Source organism: Pyrus communis, chromosome 16 (genome assembly GCF_963583255.1).
Source record: "Pyrus communis chromosome 16, drPyrComm1.1, whole genome shotgun sequence".
Classification (NCBI taxonomy): Eukaryota; Viridiplantae; Streptophyta; class Magnoliopsida; order Rosales; family Rosaceae; genus Pyrus; species Pyrus communis.
The window spans coordinates 12,890,793-12,904,397 of record NC_084818.1 but is presented as its reverse complement, the minus strand read 5'-3'; the positions used below and the strand labels follow the sequence as shown (position 1 = coordinate 12,904,397).

The window sequence follows — 13,605 nt, the reverse complement described above, 5'->3', positions numbered from 1 at the left end:
GGGTGGGGGGTGTTATTTAGTTCGAGCTCAGTGATCATGGTCTCTGATGTACAGCCACAGGAAAGAGCATAATTTTTTTTTTTTTTAAGTCCATGGCCACTTTTCTTCCTTGATAGGTGGCCTACTCGGTAGGATGCTTCGGTACATTCGGTGGACAGTGCATGGTGCACGACCAAAATTACACCATCGAGTGCCGAGTTGTCAGTTGGTAAAATAAAAAATTTTAATGGCAGCTCTTCAATTGGTATATTTGGCTGATGTATTCGGCCAATTATTGATGTGATTTCGACTGGCTGTGGAGACACTTCAAAGAAGTTTGTTTTGTTGGTTCTCGGCCTGATAAGCAGATAGTAGAAATAATTATAAGGTTTCTGGCAGATAAGTCTCTACCGAGCTGTGTATAGAGATAATGGTAGCCAAATGACGATCGAAGTACTCCTGGGTGGTTGGAGAGACTTAATTTCCTTAGTCATTCGGCTTTGATTGGTGACAGGCCGAGCTGCCAAGAAGCTGCCCATAATGGTTTATTGCCCAACCTCGACCCAATTTTTCTCGACCTCTAAATTTTTCCTTGACCTCGACAGTTGAAAGCTGCTGCAGCTTTCTCGTTTTCTACATTAAATAGAATGCATGCATGTATACATGTGCATGGAAAGGACAAGTGGCGTACTTGACAAGGCCATTGATAAAAGCCAGGTTGGGACCCCACAATGAGGTTGGAGGTATGGAAAATTACCTATTTTTGAAGACCAAAAATTTGTAAGGCTTAATTTCCTTTAGGTGTGTCAAAGTAGCCTATCAATAAAAAGAGATTATGAGAGGCCATTCCGTGGAAAAGAGTTGGGTCAATATTTAAATTTTTATGGCCTTCGTTTTCACAAAGCCATTTATTGTTGGCATTTGATAAATTTTCTTAACCATTCGGCTTACGAGCCGAAGTTCAAGGAAATTGGGGGACAATGTTTGGGCCGAAAATTACATCATGGGTCCGAGTAATCAAGGTCTTGAGTGAGCATAGCTCCTGATCGTTGGATGGAAAAGTGAAGATAATTTTGTTAAAGAATAGTATTATGATTTTTATCATAATAATTATTCTTTTAATATGAATTATCTTGGTATATTCTTAAGCAGAATAAATAGGGTGCGAATTATATCCCGAAGCAAGTGGTACAGTTTAAATTGAGTTGGGATGTGTGTGGACGTGTGGATTGGATATGCTGCATGATGATATTAAAGACGATGGCTTTGGATAATGGTGAGATAGGAGACCTAAGTAGGCTAGGTTGTTTATGGATGTTGTCAGATGAATTGGATTGATGATGGACTTGGCCTGCATGCCGTGTGAAAGGTTATCAACTATATATATATATATATATATATATATATATATATATATATATATATATATATATAATTGGTGGTTGTTTAGATGAACGTTATTTGTTCAACTCCAAGCATGCAGGTTATTTTGGGATTCGATGTGATAAGACTAAACACAAGGATCAAATTTGGTTGCATTTTTGACTAAGTTCAGAGTCTTGGGAGTAGTAAGGCTTATTCGAGGATCAAGTTAGTGGAAGAGTTTTAATGGCTTGGGAGTCTTTATCAGCTTATCAACCAGCGCGTACTCGTCCCTATAAATACAAGACACTGTGCAATATTTCAGATGACCTCCAATTCAACACACAATTGCCCTGTGCAAAACCTCTCAAACATCTTGAGATTTTTTATTTTCTTTTTACCGTCGACACATCTTCAGTTTGGATAAACAACATTGTGAAGGCAACCGGCGAACATCTTTAGTTTGGATAAACAGCATTGCGTCGAGACCGACTGGTTATCTATCCAAGTCTCGGTCGAGAAGGATTTTTGAATCCTTATTGGCAGAGGTCATCTCATTAGCCTTCTCGGTGAAGTGAGGTGTTACCAGGTTACTACATTCGGCACCCTGAGAGCCGAAGTTGATATTGAACTTCGCAGAACTAGCAGCCTTCTCTTTAGGCTTGAGAATCCAAAGGTCGAGATTTGTTCCTTCCTCGGCCGCAATCGTAAGATAAAGAAGTCAGCAACGCGCTCAACACAACATCAACAAATTTTACTCATCGGCCGAGCTCGGCTGACGAGTTGGCACGCCTCGCATTCAACCGAATGACGTAGTTAGTATTAGTTACTCGGCATGCGCGCCACGTAGGCTTTGTAATTTTTAGGGTCAACACAATTAATCCGGGATGAACATGTGTCCAAGTTTTGATTAAAAAATTCAAAATTTAGACACGTGTTCATTCCGAATTGGTTGTAAGCAGGAACAGCTGCTGAATTTACAGCAGCCAACTTGCGTTCATAATTGACATGTTTTTCTTGAGCCAATAATTGATAAACTTGGCTACTCTATAGGTTTCAAATTCTAGACCCAACTTGCCACTTAGTACTACGGTATAATGATATTCCTCTTTATTTGTACGTGAGAGGTCTTAGGTTCGATTCTAACCAAAAGCGAATTTGAACCATTTTATAGCTAGCCAATTGTGAAGCTAAGAGGTTCGATTGTAGTCAAAGACGAATTTGAACCACTTTATTGCTAGCTAATTGTGAAGCTAAGCTCACTTCCTCTCTTTTAATGTAAAAAATATCATCTTTTAATATATATATATATATATATATATATATATATATATATTCTAAACCAACATATTTTTATCCATCATCCAACTCACTTTCACCACCTCCAATTATTGACATGTTTTCCCCGAGCCAATAATTGATAAGTTTGGTTGCTCTAGTGGTTTCAAATTCCAACTAATTTTTTCCATTGTCCAACTGATCACTTTTACCATTAGATTAACCCGAATGGTTTGCACCATGTACATGTATTAATTTATAAAGAGATATTTGTCGATTTCCTCCCGAACTTATAAAGAGTTGCTAATTTTCTTTATGAATTTAATTTTAGCATATTACTCTCTCAATTCTTTTATAATTAGCTAATTTATTTTGGAATTTTCTATTCAATTTTCTATCTGTTTTGGTCATATGGCAAATGTTTGAGAGCAATAAAGTAACTTTATTCCTAACAACATATTGCTTTTTTTTTTCTTCTTATTCTTATTCAATTTTAGCCAATTACTCTCTCAACTTTTATAATTAACTAATTTCTCCTGATAGATTTTGGAATTTTCTACCGATTTGGTCATATGACAAATGTTTGAGGGCAATAAACTAACTTTATGCCTAATGTGGACATCATATTACTTTTTGAGTGGTATTATTCCCTCCCCATTGTCTTACCTTTCCATCCACCTTTTAATGAATTTTTTAATTACGAATTTATCCATTTGTAAAATGACTACTTACCCTCTTTTGCGTTAATTTTTTTATGTTTTTTTTTTTAAGAAAAGATTGAGCATGATAACTCTCATGCTTTGTTTAGACGATTAGTGAACCTTAAATCCTAACTCATCTTCCCATCTCCTTTCATTCATAGAAAACAAAAAGAATGAACTTAGAAGATGATGTTTTCATTGAAGAGGTAGAAGATGAGCTTCTATATGTAAGAAGTAGAAGATTAAGTTTCCACTGAAGAACTAGATGAATAATTTTACGTGTGGGTCATTTGAACTTGTCGGCATCGTACAATTGAATTTGTGTCCATCGAACTTTGCATTTACATTTGCATGGCTTAGTGGTTTTTTTATTGAGTTTGCATGCATCTATGGCTATGATTTCATATTTAACTTTTGCCTACCATAAGGAACTGTTACTGGCACTCCAAAAATCTCAATTTGCAATCCAAATTTACCATAATTAGAAAGAAAATTACACTTATGAAGAGTGTAGAATAAGATTTTTGGAGTGTTAATTACAGTTCCCCTACAATATTGTGATTAGTTAGAGTTCTGGCCAATAGTGCAAGTCACTTGGAGTTGCAATGGTGGATTGGTTCACATCTGTTCATATATTAAGTGTTATTTTAGGAATAACAGTGGGTGAGGAAATAACATTTTTATTTTTTAACTTTTTATAGTGGGTAGGGTTATAACATAGGTGAGTAAATAAGAAAATAGTGTGGGTCTAGCAGCTTTGTACTTTTTCTTTTTCTTTTTCTTCCCAATTTGCTAAAGCAGATCACCTTTTTTGATCTATACAATTGTCATGTGTTGTCATGTGAGCTAGATAGATGAAAAATTTAAAAATCTAACGCCAAGGGAAAAATTGGATATTCATAAAATTTTGGAGGGTAATCTACTAAAATTATAATTCAAGGTCGAAATTGGCAACTTCATATAAGTTCAGTGTGGGGAGGCAAGTAGACAAATAGGTCATTTATAAAAGGTTACTATGGTCCTCCAGGAAATTAGAATCCCTCACTCTTTTTTACGTATTTTTTTTATAAAACATTTGTGTCTTTCAAAGATTTGACAAAAACACTTTGACTAATATCTACCTAAGTATTTTTAATTTATTTTATTTACATGTCCTTAATTTGTTTATTTGAGATAAAAGTGGGATTTGTTGATTTCTCAATTCTCACTTTATCCTTTAGTTGATAGAAGTGGGTTTTTTGGCTTGTCAGGATTTATACCTGTTTTTAGGGAGATTAGGCTGTTAACTAGATCATCAATTATCTCCTAAAATTTGAAGTTCGAATGTATTTTTTGGCGTGTCAGGGTTTATACTTTATAAAGTTACCATTGAAATATAAAAGTTGTTGACAAAAGGGATGAACTTGGACTGAGATTATATATATATGTGTGTGTGTGTGTACCCATGTTAACTTGAAATGAACCTACGTCAATTTGAAACGTACCAACATTAACTTAAAATGTCCATTTCAACTTAAAACGTATAAATATATCGGCTTGAAACGTACCATATACAAACTATCATTTAAAAGGAAATGTACCACTAAATTCTATTTTCCAAAGGTACATGGTATGTGAAAAAAAATGGAAAGATGGGTAAAATATGTGCAAAAACAAAAAGCTTACGCTTAATTTGGTATGGATACACTGATCAAGAGGTGTTTATAAAAATAATAGGTAAACTGCTATTTGACTCCTTAAACTATTATCCCAGTTAAAATTGCCTCTGAACTTTTTTTTTTTTGGTAAATTAAGCCCCTGAACTATTTGAAATTAGCCAATTAACCCCATGTCGGTAGATTCCATCAACTATTTCGTCAAATTCAAGGGCAACTTAGTCTTTTCATCATCAATTCTTACTTGTCAACCATAACCACCAATAAAATTATGACATATGGACACAAAATAATGTGTAATGATAATGTGAAATGGTCCATTATGTAAACATTAAGTTTTTTTTTTTATGTTTTCTTATTATGCTGTATGTGTTACACATTATTTTGTGTCTATTTGTCATAATTTTATTAGCGGTTATCGATAGCAAGAATTCAAGATGAAATTACTAATTTGCCCTTAAATTTGACAAAATGGTGGACGAAAATTAATGGCAAGGGGTTAATTGGCTGGTTTTAAGTAGTTCAGAAGGTTAATTTACCAAAAAAATAGTTCAAGGGATCAGATTTAAATGAGGTAATAGTTCAAAAGACAAACTGCATTTTACCCTAAAATAAAATATGAAAGAAATGAATACGACCGACAAGGAGGATGGAAGAGGGTCAACTGACCGATTAATTGAGGAAAGCAATAGGGGCATTATAAAATTGCTAATGGTTGCAAAAGAAGATAGCAGAAGCAGAAATCACGTTAGTTTGTAGCGCATGACAATTAAAACAAAATCGACTAGCCTGACCAAACCGCATCGACGGTTTGGTTTCGTTAGTTTTTTATTTTTGGGTGAGTAAATTGAATTGCACCCACTAAAGTCGATTTGACAAGCGGTTCCTATAATTCTTGAACTTCGGTTGACTGAACCGACCCATGTGATTGCTCTTATTTGTTTTAAGCATAATAGAGATCTTAGTGGTGATGGTGGTGTTTTGTCTGTATGTCTAGGATGACTTTTCTGTTGCCTAGTTTGCATCGACATCTCATTTTCTTTGCTTTTCTTGCCTTTTGGGTTGTTTGTTCCTATGGCCCCATTTTGGGTGTTTAATGGATAACATTTTTTGGTTGTTTTTCTTGTGGCCTCTTTCTCTCCCTCTCTTTTCTCCATTTTTAGACTTAATTTTCAAACCAGGCACAATAATCTCCCAGCTGTGTGACAACTCCCTCTCCCACTCCGGCATCATCCACAAAACGAAAATTGACCCAAACCAACCCGTCATTGTTGGTTAACCGACATGATTGGTTTTAGACACAGCTTGATCGGTTTTGGTTTGGAATTTTGGCTCAACCGACTAGGTTGGTTTGCTTTTGGGTTAGCCCAAAACCGACCCAACCCAACCTGCGCCCACCCCAAGTTAATTGTATGGTGTGGAGTTGGGAAGAAAATGTATGTTACAAGAGTAACTATATCAGGGTTGATGTGGTTTAAGATATTTAAAACTTTATTATATTTTAGGAGATTTGAGATATTAATATGTAGTTATTAAATAAGGGAACTGTTATTAGCACTTTAAAATTTTCATTCTACACCATTCACAAGTTTATTTTTCTTTCTAGTTATAGATAGTTTAAAGTGCAAAATATGATTTTTGGAGTGCCAATAACAATTCTCTTAATTAATTGCTAATCTTGGATATAATAGCTTATGCTTGGCACGCTCAAAGTGTGTGAGAATAATTAGAAAGCAAATGACAGGCTTAGAGTGTGCGAGAAAGTATATAAACCGATCTACATGCCCATGTATTCAAAATTAGTATAGCAAGAGAAGAATCAATTAAAATATTCACGAAACAGCATACTTACATACACATATGAGTTCGAGTAATGCAGTGGGTGCTACTAGCCATGAGCTTCTCGGAGCTCAAGCTCAGCTTTGGAACCACATATTCCAGTTCATAAACTCCATGTCACTCAAATGTGCAGTTCAACTAGGCATCGCAGACGTGATTCACAACCACGGCCAACCCATCTCTCTTTCCGAGCTCATCGCCGGGCTCAATGTCCACCCTTCTAAAGCTCATTTTGTCTCACGCCTCATGCTCATCCTCGTTCACTCTAATTTCTTTGCACAACATCATCATATTCATCATGATCGTGCCGATGTGGAGGAAGAAGAAGCAGTTGTATTGTATAGCCTAACACCATCTTCCAGGCTTCTTCTCAAAGACGGGCCATTAAGCACCACACCATTTTTACTCGCGACACTCGATCCGGTACGTAGTGTATATTCAATTTGGTAGATATCATTTATAGGGTAAATATTCAATGACAATGAATATAGAATTTCTAGGAAAGTATGAAAAACTAATTCACAATTAACTACAACAATGATCCTAACTAGGGTTTTATTCTATCAGGTAGTGACAACCCCATTTCACTTGATGGGAGCTTGGTTGAAGATGAACGGTGGTGATGATCCAGCTGCTACATGTACACCATTTGAAATGGAAAATGGAATGCCCTTTTGGGAATTGGGAGCTCAGGAACCAAGGTTCGGTAACTTGTTTAATGAAGCAATGGAGGCTGACTCCAAGCTTATCGGAAGGGTGGTGGTGGAAGAGTGTGGAGGAGTTTTTGAGGGTTTGAAGTCCCTAATGGATGTTGGAGGGGGATCAGGAACAATGGCCAAGGCCATTGCCAATGCATTCCCCAACATCAACTGCACTGTGTTTGACCAGCCACATGTGGTGGCTGGCTTGCAGGGGACGACCCACAATTTGGGTTTTATGGGAGGAGACATGTTTGAGGAAATACCTCCTGCCAATGCAATTTTGCTCAAGGTACGTAATATATATCACTCAATTGTTTATCTTATCTTGTTCTTGGTTCAATTTCCTAACTAATTGTAGAAACACTTCATGTATTTTGGGAATCCAAAATTACTTTCATCACAAGCACTTTCAATCATTTTAAAAACACTTTCAAACGAGCCCTAATTGTAGAAATGCTGTGACAAGTTGAGTAACGTATGAAATCAATTAATGATCTGTATCTCAGTGGATTATGCATGATTGGAATGATGAAGAAAGCGTGACAATATTGAAGAAGTGCAGAGAAGCAATATCTCTAAGCAAAAACGAGGGAGGAAATAAGAAGATTATCATCATAGACATAGTTGTGGGATATGTCCATAACAAGAAGAAGATGATGGATAAGAAATCAATTGAAACTCAGCTCATGTTCGATATGTTGATGATGTCCGTCCTCCCTGGCAAAGAGCGTAGCAAATTAGAATGGGAGAAGATCTTTTTCGCTGCTGGATTCACTCACTATAACATCACTCATACACTTGGTTTGAGGTCTCTTATTGAAGTTTACCCTTGAACATAAACCTTCCTACTAGTATTGTATCAATAAAATTATGTGGATACACGCTCTAGCTAATATAGATGGCTGCACTATCATATTCCATATATCTAGAATAAAGAGTGTCATCAAGCGTCAATTTTATGTGACAAATAAATAATAAGTGAAGTGTGTTAGTATAAATGTTTTTATATTGTGTCTTCAAATAGTATCACTTAATTATGCGCCATTTGCATCTAATTTACAATATATACAACCAACGAGATGAATTGTCGTTTTTATTTGTTTCTTTGGGTGTATATATATATGCTATTTTGGATGGATTTTTCTCTGTTTTTTTGTTTTGTTTTTTTTCTTTTTCTTTTGTTTGTTCGTAACTTTTTAATTCATGTTTGATCCACTTCTTATGAAATGGTAAATTTAAACTGGAGGGGTGAGATTTGAAATTATAAATTTGTAAAAGTAGTACCGTTAAACCGAGAAAATTTGTCCCAATTCGTCACACTTAACCACTGATCATATATGACACACCTTGTGATCCAAACAATAAAAAAAAATAAAAGCCTCAATGTCCTTTAATTATTTGGACAACTTCTGATTTTTTTTCAAAAAGGTTTTGATTGCTAGACTTTTTGGTCAAGTTGAGCTGTGAGAAAGCAATAGTGTGAGAAAGTTAATTTAAAACTAAACTTCGAACGTAGCTTTGATTTCATATTCTTCGCAAACAAAATTGGAAAGAGGCGGAGGGGTTCATGAATTTTTTTGATATAAAGACTTGATGATCCTCGAAATTACAAAGTTTTTGTGGGACCATGATTTTCCAGGATCAGAGTAAGGCTGATCCGAATACTGTTATCTCAAAAGTCAAGTCATGGACTCACCAGCTCTGGGCGGAGCTGTATCAGACGGAGCAAGGTGCCACCATCACTCTACTCTGGGGCACTATGCGATCTGATCCGGTTATGGACACAATCAGATCCTAGAAGTCTTGCAGCCCCTACAATCAAGAGAGGCATGCGCCACAAGTAATCACAACTCTAAGAGGATGAAATATCTACTTATTAGATATCCTCTAGGATTCTCCTGACTTAGAACGAGGATTATATCCTTAAAAAGTCTCTCTCCCATGGTATAAATACCCCCATCTAATATTCGTTTATGGTACCACAATCTATACATTTGATTTCTCTTGCCCACTGCTTGAGTCTCAAATCATTCAATAACTTGACCGTTGGAGAGCCTTTGGCCGGCACACCCACCCATCCCCCTTCCCCCCCTCCACCCCCCCCCCCCAAACCAAAAAAAAAAAAACACCCCAACCTAAGGTTTGCTTGCGATTGTTTTACTGTTTTGCAAGTTGCTCATGATTACATGAATTTGTGCTCAACTACCGCTCATGGAGGTGCGCAGATTTAGTTCCAAGAATTGGTTCTTTCATTGGGAGAGAACCCATATTCTTTTTGACCAAACCACTCGACCAACAAACGTGTGAGCCGAAGAAAGCTCGGTTAACGTGATGCATCAAATTCACTTCCGTTTATCTTTTGTTATTCCACATGATTTATTAAATTCCTCTTAAATGTGTGGAGTTAAATATTTGCTCTTTATTTTTTATGGAAGTTTGTACGATTGACAACATCTTTTAAGCTTCCACATGAATTACATATATGTAAATAGTATTGTTTTGTCGTTATCTGTTTATTTGCAACCTAGAACCCGTGTTCGATTCCTCATGTTTGCAAATATTTTTTATTTACGAACCATTCGATTTTAAGGCTGAATCCATAAATATGTAATTCAGACTCTAATACCACATGTTAACATAAACATATCACAAGAAACATGAAATATGAACCACAGTACTTCAAATACAAACCCATGTTCATAAACCCTTCAACACACAAGGAAAAACTTACCTGCACATGAATTCAAGGAAGCAGCCATGTTCAATTTTTGCAGCAAAGTAGCAATGCACCTTCTCCTCTCTTCATTAATCAGATTGCTCTTAACTAATAATAGGTCTTAGTCCAAAAGAATAGGTCACAACAACTGTGAGAGCAGATGCCACTTTATATAAATCATAATCCTAGCCAAGTCTTATAAGGATTCCCTTATTAGAATCCATATAGACAACCAATTCATTATACATAGTGTTTCAGCATAACACGGATTACAAATTCATTCCCCATAAGACTTCCTATCCAATCTTGAATCAAATAACCTAATCCATAGATTCATACTCATGCTTGTATTCTAACATTCTCCCACTTGAGCAATTATGAAAGATCTAAATCAGTTCTATCAAGTTTACAACAGGGTGTTCACTAAGTCTTTTTGAGTTTCATCATAAACAATCTACTCGTGCATTTCAAAACATAGGACCAAAGCTATCAACACTACAAGAAAAAGGCCTTTTAACGACACTTTATTTGCAACAAAGCACACAATCATCGCAAATTCTCAATAGTATAGCATGCATGGTGTTTGGGATGAAACTTTTGCGACTCTAGTTTAAGTAACGTCGCAAATAATGTATTTGATACAATACCCTTCCAAAAAATTTCATTTAGCGCCTGATTTTTATTTAGCGCGCCCTATCTTTAGAAGAAAGATATTTCACCGTTTTTACTCTTTAGGTAAAGTTAGTGGCTGCTTCTCAGATCTCCAATCAAGATGCCCCAAATCAAATCCCCTATCTCTCTGATTCGCAGTCGAGCACCGATTTACAGCGAAGCTATGCTCTGATCACTTGTTGTATGCTCTCTCTCTCTCTCTGTTTGTTTACCGAGAAAAGTTTTGATGAATGAAAAATCTGATTCAGTTTCTTGTGTTTTCTCACTAACCAAACAGAAATATCGCTTAGTGTTCATAATTACGGAATGGTCTTTGAGTTCTCTTTGCAAATGAAGTTTTGATTTCTCTTTTTGGTGCCAGTGCATCTGATTATGATTTACAGTGTGAAGGAGTTTTTGGAAGATGGGGGTTTATATACCCACTGATGTGAAGGTGAAGCAGATGAAGAGGGCGAAGTTGAACAGAAGAAGTTTAGCAAGGATAGGGATCCAGTGGTGATTGCTTATGAGGTTAGGGATAAACCCTTGGCGTTGAAGGTGGAGGATTGGGACTGGGTTATGGTGGTTTTCGTCTTGTTGAGATTTTCAATAAGAGTAAGTGGAAACTTTCAGTTCTGAGGTTTTAATTGCATTGAGAAATTGTTATCTTGGTCATTGAGATTGTAGCTTTCTGAATTTGATTTTTGTGACTTTTGAAAGCGCATTCTAGCTGTTATCGATTGTGTTATTTGTGTATGTTGTATTGTGATGCAGTTATGGGGGTTTTCATACGATTCGAAGATGACAGTGTGGAGTCAGAGCAAAGATTGTGAACCTGTGGAATGTGAAGATCATCTTGGTTGGTTGGTAGAATTTATTTGATTTAATGTGTTACCAACAAAAGTTCCACTAAGTTATGCTCGTAGGAAAAATCAAATTAATTGTCTTAATTTGCTGCTGCAATGGAAAAAAAAATTGGTTCCCTTTCATTTATGCTTGTAGGAAAATCAGAATGATTTAGCTTTCAAGGTCAATGGTTTGTTAGACCCCTGGAACCATTATGCACACAAGTAGTTAATTAGTTATCCCTTCCTTTGTGCTTTAATTATCTTGATTTGTATCGCTTCAATGAAATAAGATTGGGGGGATTGCTCATGAATTTCTAAGATTGGTCCTGATTGTATATTGGTTTGCACAAATTGGTTGCCTATGTTGTGAAGCCTATGTACCAAATAATTTTCACACACCGTATCATTATTTAAGATTTGCATAGAAAAAGAAAGACACACTTGTTATTGCAAAGGGAAACTCTTTTTTGTTAATCGCTTGTCATATATAAAAATGTTCTCTTATGGTTTTGTCGCATATCTTGTGCTTCTGACTGCAGATTCCTTGCTCGCAGTGATGTGCCTCTTAGAGTGCTTCCCAAGTTTATTGGGGTTCAACTTGTTACCTTTCATATTCAATTGTATTTCAAGAACACTGCACCTCCCTTTCGTAAGCAGAGCTGCAGTTTTTTCTTTTTGTTTCCCAAATTATTTGCCTACCTTGTGTTTGTAATAACTTCAATTCTTGCATTGTTGCAAAGGCTTTGTATGAATTTGATGCAGAGAATAAGGGTGACAATGGAGATCTTCACACAACCTACACTGGCAAAGGGAAAGGAGACGACTCTGAATCATTAATATGTTACCAGTAAGAGTTCCATTGAATTAGATACTTTTAATTCCCAGTCAATAGGTGGATATACATCTGTTTTAATTTGAGCCACTATGCAGAGGACTAAGAGTAGAGCTGCTGCAAGGAGTGACATAATTATTCGCAGGGTCAAGGGGAGGAAGTTAGTTGTCGAACTAACAAGCCAATCTGGAGTGACATAATTCCTGTAGGATTATAAATGTTTAGGATAATGTATATATGTTTAAATACTAGAAGTGAAATACATTCTTCATTCTCAAAGAAACCAAATAAATGTTTTTGGATTTGTGAATTATGAATAGTATCAGTGAGGTTGGATTGTTATTTTAGTTTGGAACCTATAGTAAATTTCAAATGAAATAATTTTGCTGAAGCTATTAAAAATAATGTCGTTGTGGCGTCCTATTTGACGCCCAATTTTTTTTTTAAACCTGAGACCACTTATTTGTGACGCGTAACTTACTGTCGAGAACCTATAGTAAATAGTATTTGCGATGCGCTCAATGTGTCGCATATAATCGATCAAACATTTACGACACCACTTTGTTGCGAGGCGTTACTGACAGTCGCAAGGCCATCGTTAAAGGGCTATTGCGACACATTTGGCTACTTTTGCGACACATTTTAAGCATCCCATAAGACCCATTTTTTTGTAGTGTAATTACAACCATTATGTAAATGCTAACTTCATGTCACATATGTTCAATTTGCACTTTATAACATTAGGATTGAACTGACTTGAGCCGACCTTAAGATGTTTACTCCCACTATTAACCAAACTTAATTTATACCAATTAAGCTCAACACAGATAGAAAAAACTATCAACTGTGAGATTAATTCCAATATAATGAGTATCGTAACGTAAATTCAAAACAATTGCTCGAGTTCAATCACAAAGATTCTCAAAGCTTCAAACTGAATCAAATCCTACCCATCAGATCAATTAACCACTAAGATTAATACTCTGAAGATAATAAACTAGCTTACAATTATACTAGCTAAAACTTCAAATAAAACATAACTT

At 35.9% G+C, this 13,605-nt stretch overlaps 2 protein-coding genes across 2 annotated transcripts; both read left to right on the top strand.

Annotated features, from left to right (window-relative positions):
• The first annotated feature begins 6,762 nt into the window (after window positions 1-6,762).
• On the top strand, window positions 6,763-8,530 carry LOC137720540 (trans-resveratrol di-O-methyltransferase-like). The gene is made up of 3 exons (XM_068459625.1): window positions 6,763-7,237; window positions 7,382-7,804; window positions 8,022-8,530. The coding sequence occupies exons 1-3, from the start codon at window positions 6,836-6,838 to the stop codon at window positions 8,346-8,348; spliced, it is 1,152 nt and encodes a 383-aa protein (XP_068315726.1). The 5' UTR covers window positions 6,763-6,835; the 3' UTR covers window positions 8,349-8,530.
• Window positions 8,531-10,706: 2,176 nt separating this feature from the next.
• LOC137721379 (uncharacterized) lies at window positions 10,707-12,949 on the top strand. Its single transcript, XM_068460474.1, has 6 exons — window positions 10,707-11,084; window positions 11,265-11,497; window positions 11,657-11,741; window positions 12,270-12,379; window positions 12,471-12,577; window positions 12,661-12,949. Exons 2-6 carry the CDS (start codon window positions 11,462-11,464, stop codon window positions 12,695-12,697), a joined length of 375 nt encoding a protein of 124 aa, XP_068316575.1. The 5' UTR covers window positions 10,707-11,084; window positions 11,265-11,461; the 3' UTR covers window positions 12,698-12,949.
• The last annotated feature ends 656 nt before the right edge of the window (window positions 12,950-13,605 follow it).